Source organism: Citrus sinensis, chromosome 4 (assembly GCF_022201045.2).
Source record: "Citrus sinensis cultivar Valencia sweet orange chromosome 4, DVS_A1.0, whole genome shotgun sequence".
NCBI classification, from domain to species: Eukaryota; Viridiplantae; Streptophyta; class Magnoliopsida; order Sapindales; family Rutaceae; genus Citrus; species Citrus sinensis.
Genome location: NC_068559.1, coordinates 22,560,659 through 22,580,639, shown reverse-complemented (window position 1 = coordinate 22,580,639; position 19,981 = coordinate 22,560,659). Strand labels below are relative to the sequence as shown.

The 19,981-nt window shown below is 35.4% G+C and overlaps 2 protein-coding genes across 2 annotated transcripts; both read left to right on the top strand.

The window, feature by feature from the left end:
- The first annotated feature begins 5,951 nt into the window (after window positions 1-5,951).
- Window positions 5,952-8,911, top strand: LOC107177720 (putative receptor-like protein kinase At3g47110). The gene is made up of 2 exons (XM_052439920.1): window positions 5,952-7,014; window positions 8,256-8,911. Exons 1-2 carry the CDS (start codon window positions 5,952-5,954, stop codon window positions 8,909-8,911), a joined length of 1,719 nt encoding a protein of 572 aa, XP_052295880.1.
- Window positions 8,912-16,305: 7,394 nt separating this feature from the next.
- Window positions 16,306-19,822, top strand: LOC102624799 (probable LRR receptor-like serine/threonine-protein kinase At3g47570). Its single transcript, XM_006484524.3, has 2 exons — window positions 16,306-19,063; window positions 19,149-19,822. The coding sequence occupies exons 1-2, from the start codon at window positions 16,375-16,377 to the stop codon at window positions 19,562-19,564; spliced, it is 3,105 nt and encodes a 1,034-aa protein (XP_006484587.2). The 5' UTR covers window positions 16,306-16,374; the 3' UTR covers window positions 19,565-19,822.
- The last annotated feature ends 159 nt before the right edge of the window (window positions 19,823-19,981 follow it).

Sequence of the window (19,981 nt, the reverse complement as noted above, 5' to 3'; positions counted from 1 at the left end):
TCAATAAGGCTTTTGAAATCGAGGATTTTTCTTTGTATAAAATTACTTTGTAGTTGACTTTCAACTCTTTGGAAGTTTAAATCCTTTTGTAAACAAAATAAATCATCTTGTTTGGATTTAAGAATGGCATTGATTTTGTTTTGGTAGACAGAACAAGCTTTGACAATGTTTAGATTCCTAGTTTTTGGCTTTTCAATAAACGAGAAAACAAGGTCTTTGGATTTTGCTTTGAAATAAATACCATCATAATTGACAGCATAAGGGGTTATGAGATTTATAAAAGGGGTTCCTAAAATGATAGCATGGTGTATATCATTTGTAAGAACAAAAGAAGTTTTAAATTCAATTTTATTATTATAAATCGAGGCTTCAACTTTGGAACTAACATTCAATTTTGAATTGTTAGCGGCAGAAAGTCTTTCTTTTGTTTTTTCATGAAATCTTTTGGGGACGATCTCTTCTCTGATGCAATTTAAATCGGCGCCAGTATCAAAAAGGGCAATGGCGTCCATAGCAAAATCATCAGAAAAGATTAAAGTGACTTTAATCAAATACTTTCTTATGGTGATTTGTTTCAAAACAAATAGGAAATCATTGGGTATAGACTCAATGTTTTCCACTTTAATTTCATCACCATCATCAGGATTAGATTCATTATCTGAATTATCCTGCAATTGTTTTTGTAAAAGAAGTTGGATAGTCTCAGAATCACTTTTTTGTTTTTCTTTTAAATCTCTGATTTCACATTTAATTTCTTTTATCTCTTTCTGAAGGTCTTGGATATTAGGAACTATCTTTTTTGTTTTCTTTTTATCCAATATTTGAGTAAGATCATAAGAATTCTTTTTGATAATTGGAACCTTAGAAATCTCAGCAGAGGTTCCGGCTTTGTTGGAATCCATAGTTTTCAAAAGTTTGTCAAGATAATCCTTTTGAAGATTTGGATCTGAAATATGCTTTACAAGTTCAAGAAAAATCTCTTGGTCTTTAGTCAAAACATTGATTTTCTTTAAATAAGAATCTGAATCAGAATCACTGCTGCTAGTTGCAGAGGTGTCTGAATCAATTAACTCATCGACTTGGAGGGGGTCACTATCTCCCGACATGGAAGATTCAGAGTCTGAAGACTCTATAAGGAGGGGGGCTATTTTGGAAAGGATGTCCTCATTGAGGTCAAGCTCTTGGAGTCTTTTGTTCATTCTGCAAAATTTTGCAGTATGACCTTTCATGCCACATTTAAAACATGTAGCATCTTTGAAATTGAATGGGGTTTTAGGTTTGGCTTTAAACTCTTTCTTTTTAGAAAAACCATGTTTCTTATAAGGCCTTGAAGGTTTCTTATAAGGAAGTTTCCTAAAATCATGAAAGGGTTTCCTATGGCTCTTAGACTTGTAATGTTTCTTGTAAGATTTTGAAGAACACTTACCATTACAGTCTTTGGAAGTAGAAGCTTTAAAGGGGTCATAGTTGAATTGCTTACAGAAGCTGCCTAACTCTTGCTTAGATTTCCTAAGCTCCTGCTTTAGACGTTTCTGTAATTTCAAATCTTGACAGATCTTTAAACCTTCTTTATTGACAAAACTGACTAGTTCACCATAAGTGAGCTCGTCATAAGGAATACGATTGTCATAAAGAGCTTTAATGGAATTCCTAACCTTTTCTCCCAATAGGGTAGGTAAACCTGCAAGGAATTTTTCCTTCCAAGTTACATGATTTGCATCATCCCTAAGGAAGAGTCTAGTAAAGAAAGTGGTTTTGTAATCTTGAAAATCACTGAGTTTTCTACACCTTAGTTTGTGTAGTAACTCGGCGTTTTTGTCTCTAAGGTGAGAAGGGTCACCTATGAAGTGAAGGGAAATGGTCAATATCAGGGTGGCAACTGCATCCTGAATTGGGTTATTGAATTCGTCAAGAATGGGAGCTCTATTCTCATCGGTTTGGATGGCATTTAAGATGTCTAATTGCTGCAAATTAGTGAGAAGGTGATCCCACCATCCTTTAAGTTGACCAGTAAAACCTGCAATTAGGATTTCTGCAATGGCCTTGTCAGAAGTTCCTGATTGGGTTTTATAGGCATTGGCTGCCATGGTCATTTGCTGCAATACACCTAGGATGTTGTATTCAGACATTCCATCTATATTCCACTCATAGACAGAGGATGCATTATATCGAGCTTGATTTAATGCACTAGGCCTGTTGTCTATAGTTAAATCAGGTGGAGATTTGGAAGTAGGGATAGCAAGTTCCCAATGGATTTTGTTGGCTTTAGAAACGGGTTCTTCGGTAAAGGCTTCTAAGTCAGAAGAGGCAATAGAAACCTGGTCTTGTTCAAGTACTCCTATCTTGCTGGATTGAGGAGTATATGGAGCAATTTGGATTTTACTAGATGAGGAAGAAGCAGCTTCTATCATATCTAGTTGTTCTCTGATGGCTTTGGCAAAATCCGATTTTGATTCATGGACAAGCTTTTGGCTAGTTTTCGAAACCTGAAAGGGTTTGAAAACAGGTTCCTTAAGCTTTTTATCAGAATCTGACTTTGAGGGAATAGGCTTTGGACTAGGAGAAACAGATATAGTTGACTGTTGGAATTGGTTTTCTATTCTAGTCAACTGTTTTCCTATAGTATTTAAGTTAGTATTACAGAAATTATTCTGTTGAATAATACTACTTAAATTACTATCAGTATCATTTGGTTTGGGGATTTTGTAAGGTGAAGCTCTGATTTCTATAGGAGGTTCGCCGTGGTCAACGGTTACGCTCCGGAGGGGTGGATGCTCAGAATCGACTGTTCTATTACTTTCGGAGAGTTTCCATTCAGTGGTTTTCTTCCTAATAGTAATAGGGTTTGACTCTTTGAAGGGGTAAGAGATGTTGTTATCTGAGGAATATATCTCGAACCAATCAAAAAACAATATATGAACTTGATGAAGATTCACAAATTCATAATAAGTTTGTTGGATTTCTTTTCTTTGATTTAAAAAATGTTTGAAAAACCAAGATCTTTTTTCTTTGTTTAAATCAGAATAAAAATCTTTATGCAGAAAAGCTTTATCCAATTCAAATTCCTTTTCAATGATGTTAATAACATTTTCTGTAACTACTATGTAAAAAATATTATATTATTCTAGTATTTTTCCTCGCACTTAAAACCCTAACAACTCCCAATTAATCTCTTAAAGGTCTACCATTTCTTTTATTGAAATCTATTTATTTGCAGAGAATTGATTGTTGTGTTATGCAAACAAGTGCATAATTTAACCTCTCTATATAGTGATTATTTATTATAGGAGAAATATTCCTCTTTTTATACTAGTTGTAATCTTCCTTGAATAAGTTAAGTCTCAAAGGAAAAATTACTTATTTCCTAAATAAGAATCTTGTTAAAAAATAAATCATCCTTGGAAATCCTTATGGAAAGATAAGATATATATCCTAACAATCTCTATCTTGGCGAGTTTTTCAATTAGGCGACAAACATGATCCACCATGTATCTACAGAACCATGTTGTCTCCACCTTCTTTACTCCACTAAAACTACACTCACATAGGGTTTATGAGAATCACTCCACCACAGGTAAAATCTTGTCCTCTATTCAATTGCCATAATTCTCTACACCAAGAATTATCATACTCTACCTTATTTAGAGTACATATATTCAGAACATGTCGATCATCTTGCTTATACCCATTCTCATGTTTGGCTTCCTTGAGAGTCTCTGGCCATCGACACAAAGAGAAAAAAAAAAAAAATCCACCACACATCTTGCATAAATGTCAAACCAAGCCTTATGTGCAAATCTTATAGAACAAATAGTAGTAACACATGCTCTTCCATGGCACGCCAAAAAGGATAAACCAATCTCTCATAATAAAAAGAGACATACCACTAGCTAGCTGAAATTTTCAATATCTCTATCTACTAATTTATAGCTATTTGCCGAACTTGTTGTATTCCTATAATTTTCTTTAAGGTACCTTGATTGTCTATGCGTCTCCATTCACCGTGGCAAGAAGGTTTACATCACCCTTGCTTTTCTTGTGTAACTAAATTGAATCAATATATCCTTGACTTGAATATGCCAAGCCAAAATTGATTCTTCCATTAAGCTTTTCTATTTCCACCTTCATAAGTTTTAAAACCTCATTGTTGGCATATGTGCTCTGCATTGCAACCTTAACTCTAATACCACTTGCTAGGGAATTTTAACCTAAGATCTTGCAAACAAAAATATCAAGCAAATAATAAATATAAAATAGATGGAGAATAAAACCAATCACACAATACAAAAATTTACGTAGAAAACTCCTATATCGGAAAAGAACCATGGCTGCCAAAGACGACGAGAGCAAAATCTACCATATAAAAAATTATTACAATTACTCTATTTTTCATCATATCCAAAACTCCAATAACAACCAATCTCTCAATTAATAGTCCTAGTGTTTCTCTCATAGTAGAAACTATTTACTTGCAGAGAATTGATTTTTTTGTTATGCAAATAAGTGAATCCAACCCCTCTATATATAATGATTATTTTCCATAGGAGAAATATACTTTTTCTTATACTAGTTGTATTACTTCTTGATTGAATTAAGTCCCAAAGAAGAAATTACTTATTCCTTAAATAGGAAAACTATTAAAAAGAAAACATCCTCAAAAATCCTTATTGAAAAATAAAACATATTCCCTAATGGCTAACTTAGATAAATTTGGGTGCTTTAGATATATATGAGAACAAATTGTTATAATAGTCCGGTGAAATTCCATGCAGTCTAGGCAGTTGCAGTAGGTTGAAACCACTCATCATGAAGGGTCATTTCTTTCAATGGAAAATTCCTTCTATCATTGTGGTCTTTGAGAGTTGATCTTCCTCTCGCAACAATTTATCTGGCCAGATTCCAAAAAAAAATTGAGTGCTTTCCCTTTGTGCAGAATTTAGATCTTTCTTTTAACCATTTTGAGGGTGAATTTAAATCTATCTCTTTGCAGAACTTAGAACTGAAGAGCTATTCAGAGGATTGAATTTATACAAGGGATAAAAAAATATGTTGGACGAAAAGGATCTCCAATCTGAGTAAACAAAATTATGTTCGTAAAAACATAGCTCACATCAAAAGAGAGGAGGTCCAGTACAGAACCGAAAACAAAAGATGAGGCAACAATGTAATTCAAGAAAATAAAAAATACGCGACGCCCTAGTAGTAAATCCCATGATCAAGATCTTCTACAGAACAATCCCATAGGGCAGACGGCAGCAAAGAGATAAAAATACCATGATAAAATTTTACTTTGAAGACGACAAACCGTCTATACACAAATGATAGAATTATCACACACATGCTATCTCATATATTTTTATAAACCAACAAGCGAAAAAGGTATGTGTCGACCCATAATATATTTTATAAAAATGACATGTCATTAACAACGGCATGACGTCTCTATGTTGCACTAGCAAAATTTGGAGGAGACTGTACTGAAAATTTTAGAAAAAAGTGTTGTGAAACTTTAATTCCTGTAGTGCCTTGAACGTTTCCCAACTAGTTTAGCATTAATCTGACACTCAATCCATCATATTTAACTTTCTCCTATCCTACCCTTTTTTTTCCTTTTTTTATTGTTGTTGATTAAATTGTTTTATATTTATTGTGGACTAAGCGCTAAAATTAAAAAAAATGACAAAATGCTGGAAACTGATAGAGATTGAAAAGGGCGTATGGTGGGCCTCCTTTAAAGCTGTATTATATTATTCTTACTGTAGTAATAAATATGATAATTAATATTATTATAAAAAATAAAAAATATTAGTTTCACTGTCATGGTACCAGCCGGTTCACATTTCAGCATCAAGCACAGAGTCCATAAATCATTAAAAAAATACATATACGAATATAGTTTATCTTACCGACCTCTATGAAAGTTTATCATTTTAATTTTCTCCAGCAGTAAAATGGATTTTGTAAACATGATGAGTTCAATCAGTGTAAGCATTTGTTTCTTTATTTTCTGTTGCTTCAGCTTCAGCTTCCAATCAGCCGATTGTGTGCTCAAAAGCAATGAAACGGATCAACTGGCATTGCTTGAATTCAAGGCCAAAGTTACTCGTGACCCTCTTCACGTTTTGAGTTCATGGAACTATTCCAGGCACTTTTGTCAATGGAAAGGTGTCACTTGCAGTCCACGGCACCAAAGGGTGACTGCATTACTTCTTCCATCTTTACTCTTGCAGGGGTCTCTGTCGCCTCACATTGGAAATTTAAGTTTTCTCAGAGTGTTAAATCTCAAAAATAATAGCTTCCGCGACGAAATCCCTCAAGAGATTGGATATCTGTTCAGATTACGAATTTTAAAGCTGGGCAACAATACATTCGGAGGTGAAATTCCTGACAACATATCGCATTGCGTTAACCTTGAATCCCTCGGGGTAGGCGTCAATGAGCTTGTGGGGAAAGTTCCAGGGAAACTGGGCTCCTTATCAAAGTTCCGGAATCAATCAGTGCGCTCCAACAAATTGTCAGGAGAAATCCCATCTTCCTTTGGCAATTTGTCATCACTCGAGGTCCTCTCAGCAGCTGAAAATCAATTTGTGGGACAAATTCCTGAAACCTTGAGCGAGCTTAAGAGGATGCGTTATATATCATTTGGAGCAAATAAGCTATCAGGTGAAATCCCTTTCTCAATCTACAACTTGTCTTCGCTCAGTGATTTTCATTTTTCTTTTAACCAACTTCATGGAAGCCTTCCATCAGACTTAGGCTTCACTCTTCCTAATCTTGAAGTGCTAAACGTTGGTGGTAATCAGTTTACTAGGCCTATTCCTACTTCAATATCGAATGCCTCAAATCTAATGAGACTCATAATCCCAAAGAATGGATTTAGTGGAAAGGTGCCTAGTTTGGAAAATTCACATAAACTTGAATGGGTTAGTATTAGGGGTGTTCAGAATCCAATCCGATCCGTTCAATCCATCCGATCCACTGAATCCGATCCGTATAAATCCGATCCGTGGATTGGTAGATTGGATATGGATTGAAAATTTAAAAATCCGTAGTCGATGGATTGGATATGGATTTACTTCTGTAAATCCGTAGAAATCTGTGAATCCGCAAAATATATATATATATATAATAAAAAAATTATTATAAATTTAATTAAAAAAATTATAAATGTGACATTGCATAGTTACTAAGCACTATAACATATCTTAGCCATTACTCAATAATAATATAAAATGAAAAATAATTAAATAATCAAATATACAAATATAACTTGTAAAAATTGTAAAACAAAATAAAAGCAAAGTCACACGCACTAGCAAAAACAAAGTAACATAACGCCAAGTCACCAACAATTTGCAAACAAAAAACCCTAAGCTTCCCCGCCGTCACACACACTAGCAACACTCAATATTGGTTGGATACACTCTCGACACGGGTTTAAAGAACATCGGCCGCACGATTCCGGTGAGAGCAAGCCATCTTCTTTCCCAAGTCCATCGAGCCACTTCACATTCACTGGTTCCAGTTGAACAATTTCACTATCACAACCTTCAAGATCGCCACCCGTACGACTTCTCCTGGTTCCCATCGTGGATGGCTCCGTAATCATCACTTTTCGACAGGCACAACAACCCTGGTGAAGGATCAGACTGTGTTTGGTTTCTGAAACTTCGCCATTTCAATTAATTGTGGCTTTATTTGAACAATTAATTTTGGTGTTATATTAACGTATTATTGTAACTTTATTTGAACAATTAAGCTTGGTGTGTTATATTTTGAAACTTTGAACGTATTATTGTAGCTTTATTTGAATACTTAGTCTCGATGTGTTATATTTTGAAACTTTAAATGTATTATTTTAGCTTTATTTAAACAATTAATTTATTTAAAATTTATTCAATTTTAAATTTAATTGGTAGCAAAATTATTTTTAAATTAGATTTTTTTATTTCATTAGTTGGAGAGAACTAAAAATTTTTAATTCGAAAACTAATGCGTAAAATGGTGGATTACATATGGATTGAGTCAAATCCGCATTTGATCCGCAGACGTATAGATTGGATATGGATTGAGTCAAATCTACATCCGATCCGCAGATGTATGGATTGGATTTGGATTGAATTTTATCAATCCGTGGATTGGATTGGATTGAAAAATTATAATCCGCAAAATCATGGATCGGATATGGATTGATGTCCAATCCGTAAAATCTGATCTGCGAACACCCCTAGTTAGTATTTCTCTGAATCACTTAGGAAATGGGGAAAAAGATGACTTGGAATTTGTCAATTCTTTGGTCAACGCTTCTAGACTAGAGCTACTGGCTTTTAATATTAACAATTTTGGAGGAATGTTACCTGAAGCTGTGGGGAGCTTGTCAACCCAACTTAAAATATTGTCGGTTGAAAACAATCAATTTTTTGGAAATATCCCAAGTGGATTAAGAAATCTTGTTAACTTGGAGCTTTTACATCTCGGGGACAACCAATTCAAAGGCCAAATTCCGGGAACTATAGGAGATCTCCTAAAGCTGCAGAGGTTGACGCTCCAAGGGAACAAGTTTTTGGGGGAAATTCCACCTTCTATAGGAAATTTGACATTGTTAACCACACTGAATTTTGGGGAAAACATGTTAGAGGGAAGCATTCCATCAAGTCTAGGGAAATGCCAAAACATAGCATTATTAGATCTCTCTAATAACAACCTCAGTGGTACCATACCCACTGAAGTGATTAGGCTCTCTTCCTTATCAATATATCTTGATCTATCTCAAAACCAATTGAACGGTCCTTTCCCCTCAAATTTTGGTGTCTTGAAAAATTTGGGTGTTATAGATATATCTGAGAACAAATTGTCTGATGATATTCCAAATAGTCTGGAAGTTGCATTAGGTTTGAACAACTCGTCATGAATGGTAATTTCTATCGAGGGAATATCCCTTCATCGTTCAGTTCTTTGAGAGGCATTCAGAACCTTGATCTTTGAACAATTTGTCTGGTCGGATTCCAAAATATTTTGAAAACTTTCTCTTTTTGCAGAATTTAAATCTGTCTTTTAATCATTTTGAGGGTGAAGTACCAATAAAAGGAGTGTTCAACAATTCAAGTGCTATATCTCTTGATGGAAATGATAACCTCTGTGGTGGCATATCTGAGTTGCATTTATCTACTTGTTCCATCAAAGAATCAAAGCAATCACGTGCCCGTTCCCTGAAACCGATTATTCCTATAGTTGCAGGAATTTTGTTAGTGATGTAATAAAAATTAAACACAGTGAGTTAAACAAATAAAACCAGTAGGTAATTTAACTGTAGCAACGTAAACAACAACTGGAAATCACGAATGAACAACTGAAAAACAGCAGGGAAAAGAAAAAACGAAACGGGAAATAAACCCGAGGCCTGTAGCTCAGTTTCCTTAAAACAGATTTACCACCTATTGAAGTGCTTTAGGTCTGTTGGTAACTGTTTCCCAGGATACAACGGGCACGAATTTTCGGTCAAGCACAGACAGGTAATTCCGGCGAACCACAACAGCGGCAAACTCGATCAAAAAACAGACAAAAGAAGGAGGAAAGAAAAATTGCAAGAGCTCTGTGTGCTAGTTTCAGTGTGTGCAAAAACAGAAGAGGGACGATGCCTTTTTATACTCATGTGGGTAGGTAACAGCAGCACAAGAATTGAATTTTGGAATTCAATATGTGCAATTTAATTGCTGTAACAGCCATTGAATTTAAACAATTCAATTCAATAATTGAATTGCACAACAAACCAAAAATAATTGCGGAGCTGTTACAAAACTTTTGAATTCAAAAGGTTTGAAACTGTTACAACAAATTTAAAAGGAAATTAAAAACGTACCATGCAAGCTTGGGTGTTTTTGGGCTGACATTCGTGTACGCAAGACACGCGGCCGCACACGAGTTCAACCAAATCAGTCATGGATTCACACCCCCCCCTGTGCATGCGCGTGTGGAGAGAGCCTCTATCCTTAAATGACAATAAAGCCAACCAGTAACTTATGTGACTGCATAAGTAATTGGTTACTCTCAAATGACAATAAAGACAACAAATCTTTGGTTACTATCATCCTTTTATTGGCAGAAGCAAAAATGAACAGTTGCAATTATGTTCTGTTGTCACTTATTTGATGATCTCAAGTGTGTTGGGTATTAAAGAACATTTCAAGTTAACTATATTTAAACAAGAAAAAAATAAATAAAAACTAAAAGTGACAACTCGAATAAGACCACAATAGAAGCATCATAATAAGCAAGTTGATAAATTTACAATACATCCTTTACAATAGATCTTTTCACAGCACAGGAAGACAAGCAAGTGCGTAATTGGGATATTAAGCCAACGTGCACATACAAGTTATATATTATCTGCTATATCACAAATAAGTGGTTTCATGAACTGTCCTCACTAAGAAGATGCAGGATTGTGTGCCTATATCGGACAGTATTAATTCAGTTGTAATATTTTAAGCTCAATAACTGAATAGATATTGTGTTAGGATTTACAACCCAAAATGCATCTACTTAATTAGGAAAGTTTATCAAACTCACTCATTAGTTATATGTATTACATGTTGGAGCTTTACTAAGGAAACTCCAAGATTATTAATATTGGTTTATTCATTTCTTGACTTTCTGCATTTCATCTTCTCATCTTCCCTTCACTCATCCAAAAATCTGTGCCTTTCATAGTTTCATTTTACTTCTTATTATTCTGAGCTGGTGTTGATATTTAAAATTCCTCTAATTTGTGGCTTGAGCGTGCCCTGCCCCGATTGCTTTCGCTGATGCCTTGGTTGTTCTGTCCTCTTTCTGAGATTTTTATGAAATTTTTATCGCAAGATTATTTGAAGTACGGCCAAATTGCAGAATAGATGTGCCGAGATTTGTTGATTTCAAATTTCTTATCATCATCATTTATTTAATTTCAGTCAGTTAGATATCTACGCGGATTGAATGAATCTTATTGTTTCGCAACCTGCTGAATTTCTTGAACCCATTCAAGGGGGATGATAGCAAATTGGAAGTCTAGTCATTCGACTCTTGTAGGATATTCAAAATGACAATGAGGTTAAAGCTGACAAAAAATAAATAAAATTAGTGTATGCATCTGATCGGGGTTACTGTGTTTGTAATTAAATATGTAAATCTGATCGAATTTAACGTCATTTTTATCAGTTTTTTAACTAAATATGCTAATAATTGAAGTGAAAAAAATTTCTAATTTTGGACCCGTAGGCACGTTAATTGAAAGCTTTGCTGAATGATTCAGTGGCAGTGAGTAATACCCACTTTCAATACTCGGGTCTTCCAGGTTGTGAAATCTTCAACAAGTAATAATTTTCAAGAAGTTTCAATCGTCGGTGTCGTTTGAATTGGTCATCTAAAGCTGCCCTCTTGATATTTTTCTTGGTCTTTGTTTCAGACTTTTAGTTTTTCTACGTATAAAATCATTATTAAGTTCATTTTCTTATCACAAATTCTGAATCTTTTGCGTTCTTTATTCCCTGCATTTGCCAATGCTATTGATTATAGCCACGCAAGGTGAAAAAAAGTTCAAATATTTATATATTGTTTTTAGTTTTATTAACAGCCTTTGATGTATAAGGCTCCTGCTGATGCTATTCATGATCAAGATAATTAGATTTTGCGGTTATTAGATTTTGCAAGGCTGACATTTTGTTGGAGGGAGATCCGGTTAATTGAATTGTGAACAAGTTTAGATAGTGAGTTTAAAAAGTATGTCTATTATTATTAATAATAATTACTTTATTAAAAATAATTACTACTATTAGTTGTCATATGTAACATATGTGAAAAAATAAATAAAAATGAGGCGGTTAAAAAGTTCAAAAAAAAAAGAATAAGCTAGAAACAGGGAACATATACCCACACGTGTGAGAGAGTAACAGAAGCTGTGATTCCGGCCACCCCACTGGTCAAGCTTGGTACCAATCTGAAGCTTGAAGACCGGCCATCATACCCCAAACTGTCATTGTCGCTGAAAACCGACGGGATCGCCGCCGTTTCAAGCTTGAGAAACCGCGGCCAAAACCCATCACCACCGTCGTTGATTCTACCGGAATTTGACCACGCCACCACCTCAGTTTTGTTCCCCACGACTCCCTCTTCAATTTCTGACCATCCATAGCCACCGAGAGTCACTGTTTCGCCGCCGGTCAATTGTTGGAGTTTCACGGCTGCCGAGCTAGATTCCGACGTCGTTGCCGCGCGTGGGAGCTCACCACCGGCACTATTAGACTCAGCGTGATTGGAACTTTCAGACTTGAGCTTCCCGCTCAGCGTTGACTAAATTCCGGTTACCGTTGACCAACGAGGGCCATTCGATAATTTCACACTTTGAGGGCAATTTTGTAATTTCTGAGCCTGTGGATATTTTAGTAATTCCAGGAATTGAGGATTGGATATAATTACAATTCCGAGGGTAATTCGATGATTTACGATTTCAGAGTATTTTAATGATTTACGAATTCGAGGGTATTTTGGTAATTATATCAACACGGGAGTTGTAAATTATGGATAGATGTTTGTTTCGAGTTTATTGCATAAATTTAGTCCTAATTCCGATTTACTAAAAATAATTATGTCGTTTCCTTGAGTTAGGAGGATCCGTGAGCGAGAACCAATCCGCGAACGTAGACGATAATCGGGTCTGAACACCGTCATTGTGAGTGGAATATACAAAACCTATTTTCATAATTAATTATGATAGTAAAGAATGTTTGCGAAATAAATATTTTAAATGTTTTGATTTAATGATTTTCTTAAAATTGATTTTATTCACACATTGATATTATATTAAAATGTTTGGTTAATAGTTTTCCGTATCAATATTGAATAAAATATGATAGTATTTTAAAGTATGATTAGAATGTACATGAAAATGAATATAGAGATTTTTTTAAAAAGCATTGGACAATACCCTTCCCTCCAGATATGGTGATACATATGAGATGAGAGGCCTTTGGGGCCCGTCTGAACACACATAGAGGCTTTGGGCCGTGTGTTTGGGCGCTTCTGCCTTTTGGGGGCATATGCATGTGGTATGATGATTACATAGATATAGATATGAGATACAGACAGATATTGAGATAAATATGATACAGATGAGATACAGGCTTTTGGGGTCCGTCTGAGTACACATAGAGGATTTGGGCCATGTGCTTGGGCGCTTTTATTCTTTGGGGACTATATTATGCATGCACAGATATGATGAGTTATAATGAGATATGAGATGGTATTTCTTTATCTATTCGTGTAGCTTTGGGGCGTGACGGTACCTAGATAGTACGTCATTACCCGTCCGTTGAGGTCCGGATATGACCAGATTATTCCCCTGAGTACTTGTTTAGTGATGATTTCATATTTGTATATTTTATATGATATTGTGATATGATTTCCATGGTTATCACGTACGATATTATATATGCTTTTCAAGGTTAGTAATTTGATTTAGCTGTTAAATAATTTATTACTGGTTTCTCGTATATGGTTTGATGAAATCGTATTTGGAAATGTTATGATTATTTCTTTTAAAGTAAGAAATAATTTTCAAAAACTACTATCCACTCACTGATCTCACTGAGTTTTATACTCATCCCGCTTTTATTATATTCCCCCCCCCCCCAACAGGAGGTTGCAGGTACACCAGACCGACCCAACGACTGTAAATATATTTTAAGTCTTGGCCACGTGATGGTGTTAGAAGATATAAATGATTTTTGTTAGGACATCTTGGTTATCTCGTTATTTTGGGAATATATAATTTTGTTATATTATTTTTTTGGGATTAAGAATAAACTAAGGTATATTAATACTAGTTATAATATTATCTTTTGAGACTCTGGAGATATCTTGAGTAAAACTCAGCATTTTGGTTGAAGATGTTGATTATTGGAGTTTGTTGTATATTGAATTATATTAGGAGTGGTTGTTTTACATATTTTCAAATTGGGGGTGTTATATTTATAAAGGAGACTGCCGAATTTTCGGCAGAATCCTTACTAATTATATTATTATCAAATTTGTTTTGATGAGATTAGATTGACTTGCCTGGGGTATACGGGGCGGGTCGTTTTAGTTGGTATCAGAGCATGATTTAGATTCTGTAAACTTTATTGTCTTAATAAGAATAAGTTTTATCTTTATTAAAGTTAGAATTTATATCTTGTAGGCACCATCATGCTTAAACTCACTATCTAAACTTGTTCACAATTCACAATTCAATTAACTGGATTTCCCTCCAACAAAATGTCAGCCTTGCAAAATCTAATAACCGCAAAATCTAATTATCTTGATCATGAATAGCATCAGCAAGAGCCTTATACATCAAAGGCGGTTAATAAAACTAAAAACAATATATAAATATTTGAACTTTTTTCACCTTGCGTGGCTATAATCAATAGCATTGGCAAATGCAGGGAATAAAGAACGCAAAAGATTCAGAATTTTGTGATAAGAAAATGAACTTAATAATGATTTTATACGTAGAAAAACTAAAAGTCTGAAACAAAGACCAAGAAAAATATCAAGAGGGCAGCTTTAGATGACCAATTCAAACGACACCGACGATTGAAACTTCTTGAAAATGATTACTTGTTGAAGATCTCACAACCTGGAAGACTCGAGTATTGAAAGTGGGTATTACTCACTACCACTGAATCATTCAGCAAAGCTTTCAATTAACGTGCCCTTCGGGTCCAAAATTAGAAATTTTTTTCACTTCAATTATTAGCATATTTAGTTAAAAAACTGATAAAAATGACGTTAAATTCGATCAGATTTACATATTTAATTACAAACACAGTAACCCCGATCAGATGCATGCACTAATTTTATTTATTTTTTGCCAGCTTTAACCTCATTGTCATTTTGAATATCCAACAAGAGTCGAATGACTAGACTTCCAATTTGCTATCATCCCCCTTGAATGGGTTCAAGAAATTCAGCAGGTTGCGAAACAATAAGATTCATTCAATCCGCGTAGATATCTAACTGACTGAAATTAAATAAATGATGATGATAAGAAATTTGAAATCAACAAATCTCGGCACATCTATTCTGCAATTTGGCCGTACTTCAAATAATCTTGCGATAAAAATTTCATAAAAATCTCAGAAAGAGGACAGAACAACCAAGGCATCAGCGAAAGCAATCGGGGCAGGGCACGCTCAAGCCACAAATTAGAGGAATTTTAAATATCAACACCAGCTCAGAATAATAAGAAGTAAAATGAAACTATGAAAGGCACAGATTTTTGGATGAGTGAAGGGAAGATGAGAAGATGAAATGCAGAAAGTCAAGAAATGAATAAACCAATATTAATAATCTTGGAGTTTCCTTAGTAAAGCTCCAACATGTAATACATATAACTAATGAGTGAGTTTGATAAACTTTCCTAATTAAGTAGATGCATTTTGGGTTGTAAATCCTAACACAATATCTATTCAGTTATTGAGCTTAAAATATTACAACTGAATTAATACTGTCCGATATAGGCACACAACCCTGCATCTTCTTAGTGAGGACAGTTCATGAAACCACTTATTTGTGATATAGCAGATAATATATAACTTGTATGTGCACGTTGGCTTACCAAGTGTTTCATTTTACTTCTTATTAACTACAATACGAAACGACAAAATGCTGGAAACTGATAGAATGTCAAAAGTGAGTGTGGCGGGTCTTCCTTAAAAGAAAAGCTGTATTATATTATTCTTACAATAGTAATAAATATGATAATTAATATTAGAATACATTTTAGCATCAAGTACAGCATCCAAAATGATCGAAAAAAAAATAGTCTAACACTCCATCCACCGTGCTTTGAACGTTGTGAATCATAAATTTTGGTACCGAAAATTTTAGAAAAAAGGTGTTGTGAATCTTTAATTCCTGTCGTGCTTTGAACGTTTCCCAAGTCATTTAACAGTAGTCAACACTTCATCCACCATATTTAACTTTCTGTTGAGTCTTGTCCTACTTTTTTTTTCCCTTTTTTTATTGTTGTTGATTAAATTATTTTATATTTATTGTGGACTAAGCGCTAAAATAAAAAAAAATGACAAAATGCTGGAAACTGATAGAGATTGAAAAGGGCGTATGGTGGGCCTCCTTTAAAGCTGTATTATATTATTCTTACTGTAGTAATAAATATGATAATTAATATTATTATAAAAAATAAAAAATATTAGTTTCACTGTCATGGTACCAGCCGGTTCACATTTCAGCATCAAGCACAGAGTCCATAAATCATTAAAAAAATACATATACGAATATAGTTTATCTTACCGACCTCTATGAAAGTTTATCATTTTAATTTTCTCCAGCAGTAAAATGGATTTTGTAAACATGATGAGTTCAATCAGTGTAAGCATTTGTTTCTTTATTTTCTGTTGCTTCAGCTTCAGCTTCCAATCAGCCGATTGTGTGCTCAAAAGCAATGAAACGGATCAACTGGCATTGCTTGAATTCAAGGCCAAAGTTACTCGTGACCCTCTTCACGTTTTGAGTTCATGGAACTATTCCAGGCACTTTTGTCAATGGAAAGGTGTCACTTGCAGTCCACGGCACCAAAGGGTGACTGCATTACTTCTTCCATCTTTACTCTTGCAGGGGTCTCTGTCGCCTCACATTGGAAATTTAAGTTTTCTCAGAGTGTTAAATCTCAAAAATAATAGCTTCCGCGACGAAATCCCTCAAGAGATTGGATATCTGTTCAGATTACGAATTTTAAAGCTGGGCAACAATACATTCGGAGGTGAAATTCCTGACAACATATCGCATTGCGTTAACCTTGAATCCCTCGGGGTAGGCGTCAATGAGCTTGTGGGGAAAGTTCCAGGGAAACTGGGCTCCTTATCAAAGCTCCGGATTCTCATAGTACACTTAAACAGTTTGTCAGGAGAAATCCCATCTTCCTTGGGCAATTTGTCATCACTCCAAGTCCTCTCAGCAGCTGAAAATCAATTTGTGGGACAAATTCCTGAAACCATGAGTCAGCTTAAGAGGATGCGTTATATACTATTGGCAGTAAATAAGCTATCAGGTGAAATCCCTTTCTCAATCTACAACTTGTCTTCGCTTAATTATATTTGTGTTCCCCTTAACCAACTTCAAGGAACCCTTCCATCAGACTTAGGCTTCACTCTACCTAATCTTGAACAACTAAACCTTGGTGATAATCAGTTTGCTGGGCCTATTCCTGCTTCAATATCCAATGCCTCAAATCTAATGACACTTTTAATTGATATGAATGGATTCAGTGGAAAGGTGCCTAGTTTGGAAAATTTACTTAAACTCCGACGGGTTAGTATTTTTACGAATCACTTAGGAAATGGGGAAAAAGATGACTTGGAATTTGTCAATTCTTTGGTCAACGCTTCTAGGCTAGAGCTACTGGAGATTGGAGACAACAATTTTGGTGGAATGTTACCTGAAGCTGTGGGGAACTTGTCAATCCGACTTGGAAAATTATCAGTTGCAGAAAATCAATTGTTCGGAAATATCCCAAGTGGATTAAGAAATCTTGTTAACTTAGAGCTTTTAGATCTTGGGGACAACCAATTCACAGGCCGAATTCCGGGAAGTATAGGAGATCTTCAAAAGCTACAGAGGTTGTGGCTGAAGGGGAACAAGTTTTGGGGGGAAATTCCATCTTCTATAGGAAATTTGACATCGTTAGCTATACTAGATTTTGCGGAAAACATGTTAGAGGGAAGCATTCCATCAAGTCTAGGGAAATGCCAAAACTTGATACTATTAGATCTCTCTAAAAACAACCTCAGTGGTACCATACCCACTGAAGTGATTGGTCTCCCTTCCTTCTCAATCTATCTCGATCTATCTCAAAACCAATTGAATGGTCCTTTACCCTCAAATTTTGGTATCTTGAAAAATCTGGGTGTTATAAGTTTATCTGAGAACAAATTGTCTGGTGAAATTCCAAGCAGTCTAGGAAGTTGCATTAGGTTGGAACGACTCGTCATGAATGGTAATTTCTTTCGAGGGAATATCCCTTCATCATTCAGTTCTTTGAGAGGCATTGAGAAGCTTGATCTTTCGCGGAACAATTTGTCTGGCCGGATTCCAAAATATTTTGAAAACTTTCTCTTTTTGCAGAATTTAAATCTGTCTTTTAATCATTTCGAGGGCGAAGTACCAATAAAAGGAGTCTTCAGCAATTCAAGTGCTATATCTCTTGATGGAAATGATAACCTTTGTGGTGGCATATCTGACTTGCATTTATCTACTTGTTCCATCAAAGAATCAAAGCAATCACGTGCCCGTTCCCTGAAACTTATTATTCCTGTAGTTACAGTAATTTTGTTAGTGACAGGGATGTCGTGTTTGATAATTACTTCCCGGCGGAGCAAATCAAAAAGGGAGCCGGCCACTCCTCCGTCAGCATTATTGGCTTCGGTTTTACGAGTGTCCTATGAGAATCTGTTCAAAGCAACTGATGGGTTCTCTTTGGAAAACTTGATTGGTGCCGGTAGCTTTGGTTCGGTCTATAAAGGAATCCTCAGTCACGATGATCATAAAACGCTGGTGGCAGTTAAGGTACTTAATCTTCAACATCGTGGAGCTTCAAAGAGTTTCATAGCGGAGTGTCAAGCCTTGAGGAGTAGTAGGCATCGGAATCTTGTCAAAATAATAACTTCCTGTGCAAGTGTTGACTTCCAAGGAAATGATTTCGAGGCTTTAGTTTATGAGTTCATGGTCAACGGGAGCCTGGAGGAATGGTTGCATCCGAACGCTGAGGCACCAAGGAATCTAAATCTCCTGCAAAGACTGAATATTGCCGTTGATGTTGCTTCCGCATTGGATTATCTTCATCATTATTGCGAAACTCCAATAGTCCATTGTGATCTCAAGCCAAGCAATGTTCTTCTGGATGGTGAATTGACTGCCCATGTAGGTGATTTTGGATTAGCAAAATTCCTTCCGGAAGCCACCAATAACTTGTCATCTAATCAATCAAGCTCTGTTGGAGTAAAAGGAACCGTTGGTTATGCTGCACCAGGTAAATACAATAATTTAATTAACTTGTCTTTCAATCCTTAGAGATTTTACTAGTTGAACCAACAATTTTAGTTTTCGAATTGCAGAGTACGGAATGGGGAGCGAAGTCTCAACAAGTGGAGATGTGTACTGTTTTGGAATACTCTTGCTGGAAATGTTTACAGGAAAGAGGCCGACGAATGAAATATTTACAGGCAATCTAACCCTACATAATTTTGTCAAGGAAGCTCTTCCTGAAAGACTTGCTGAAATTGTTGATCCAGTGCTTCTTGTAGAAAGAGAAGAAGGGGAGACAAGCAAGGCCAATGCTCACAAACAATGGACCAGAAGTTTTAGTGTTAAAGAGTGCTTGGTTTCAGTACTGGCAATCGGAGTCACTTGCTCCTCAGAGTTGCCGAGAGAACGAATGAGCATGGAAGAGGTTGCGGCTCAGCTGCTTTCCTTCAGAAACAAACTAGTCAAAAATGTGCGAGGCCAACCAGCAACTTACGTGACTGCGTAAGTAATCGGTTACTCTCAAATGACAATAAAGACAACAATCTTTGGTTACTATCAACTTTTTATTGGCAGAAGCAAAAATGAACAGTTGCAATTGTTAGAAGATGTGTTTAGGACTGCTGATGTGGAATCATAAATGTTGCTTAGTTGAAAGTTTTAAACTGTTTGTACTTTTCTGGTGTTGGTTATTGGGTCGTTATTTGGCTTTGGTGTGTTGTTATTTAAGCTATTGTTTTCGGTTTTATGATAGTGTGAAGTTAACTTTGCAAATCACGTTGCTCTCATTTCCATTTGCTTTATCTTAGCTATATTTTGTTTTCTTTTCTTATTCGAGTAACAACAGCAATTATTCTCCAGAATCACTTATTTGATGATCTCAAGTGTAATGGATATTAAAGAACATTTCAAATTAACTATATTT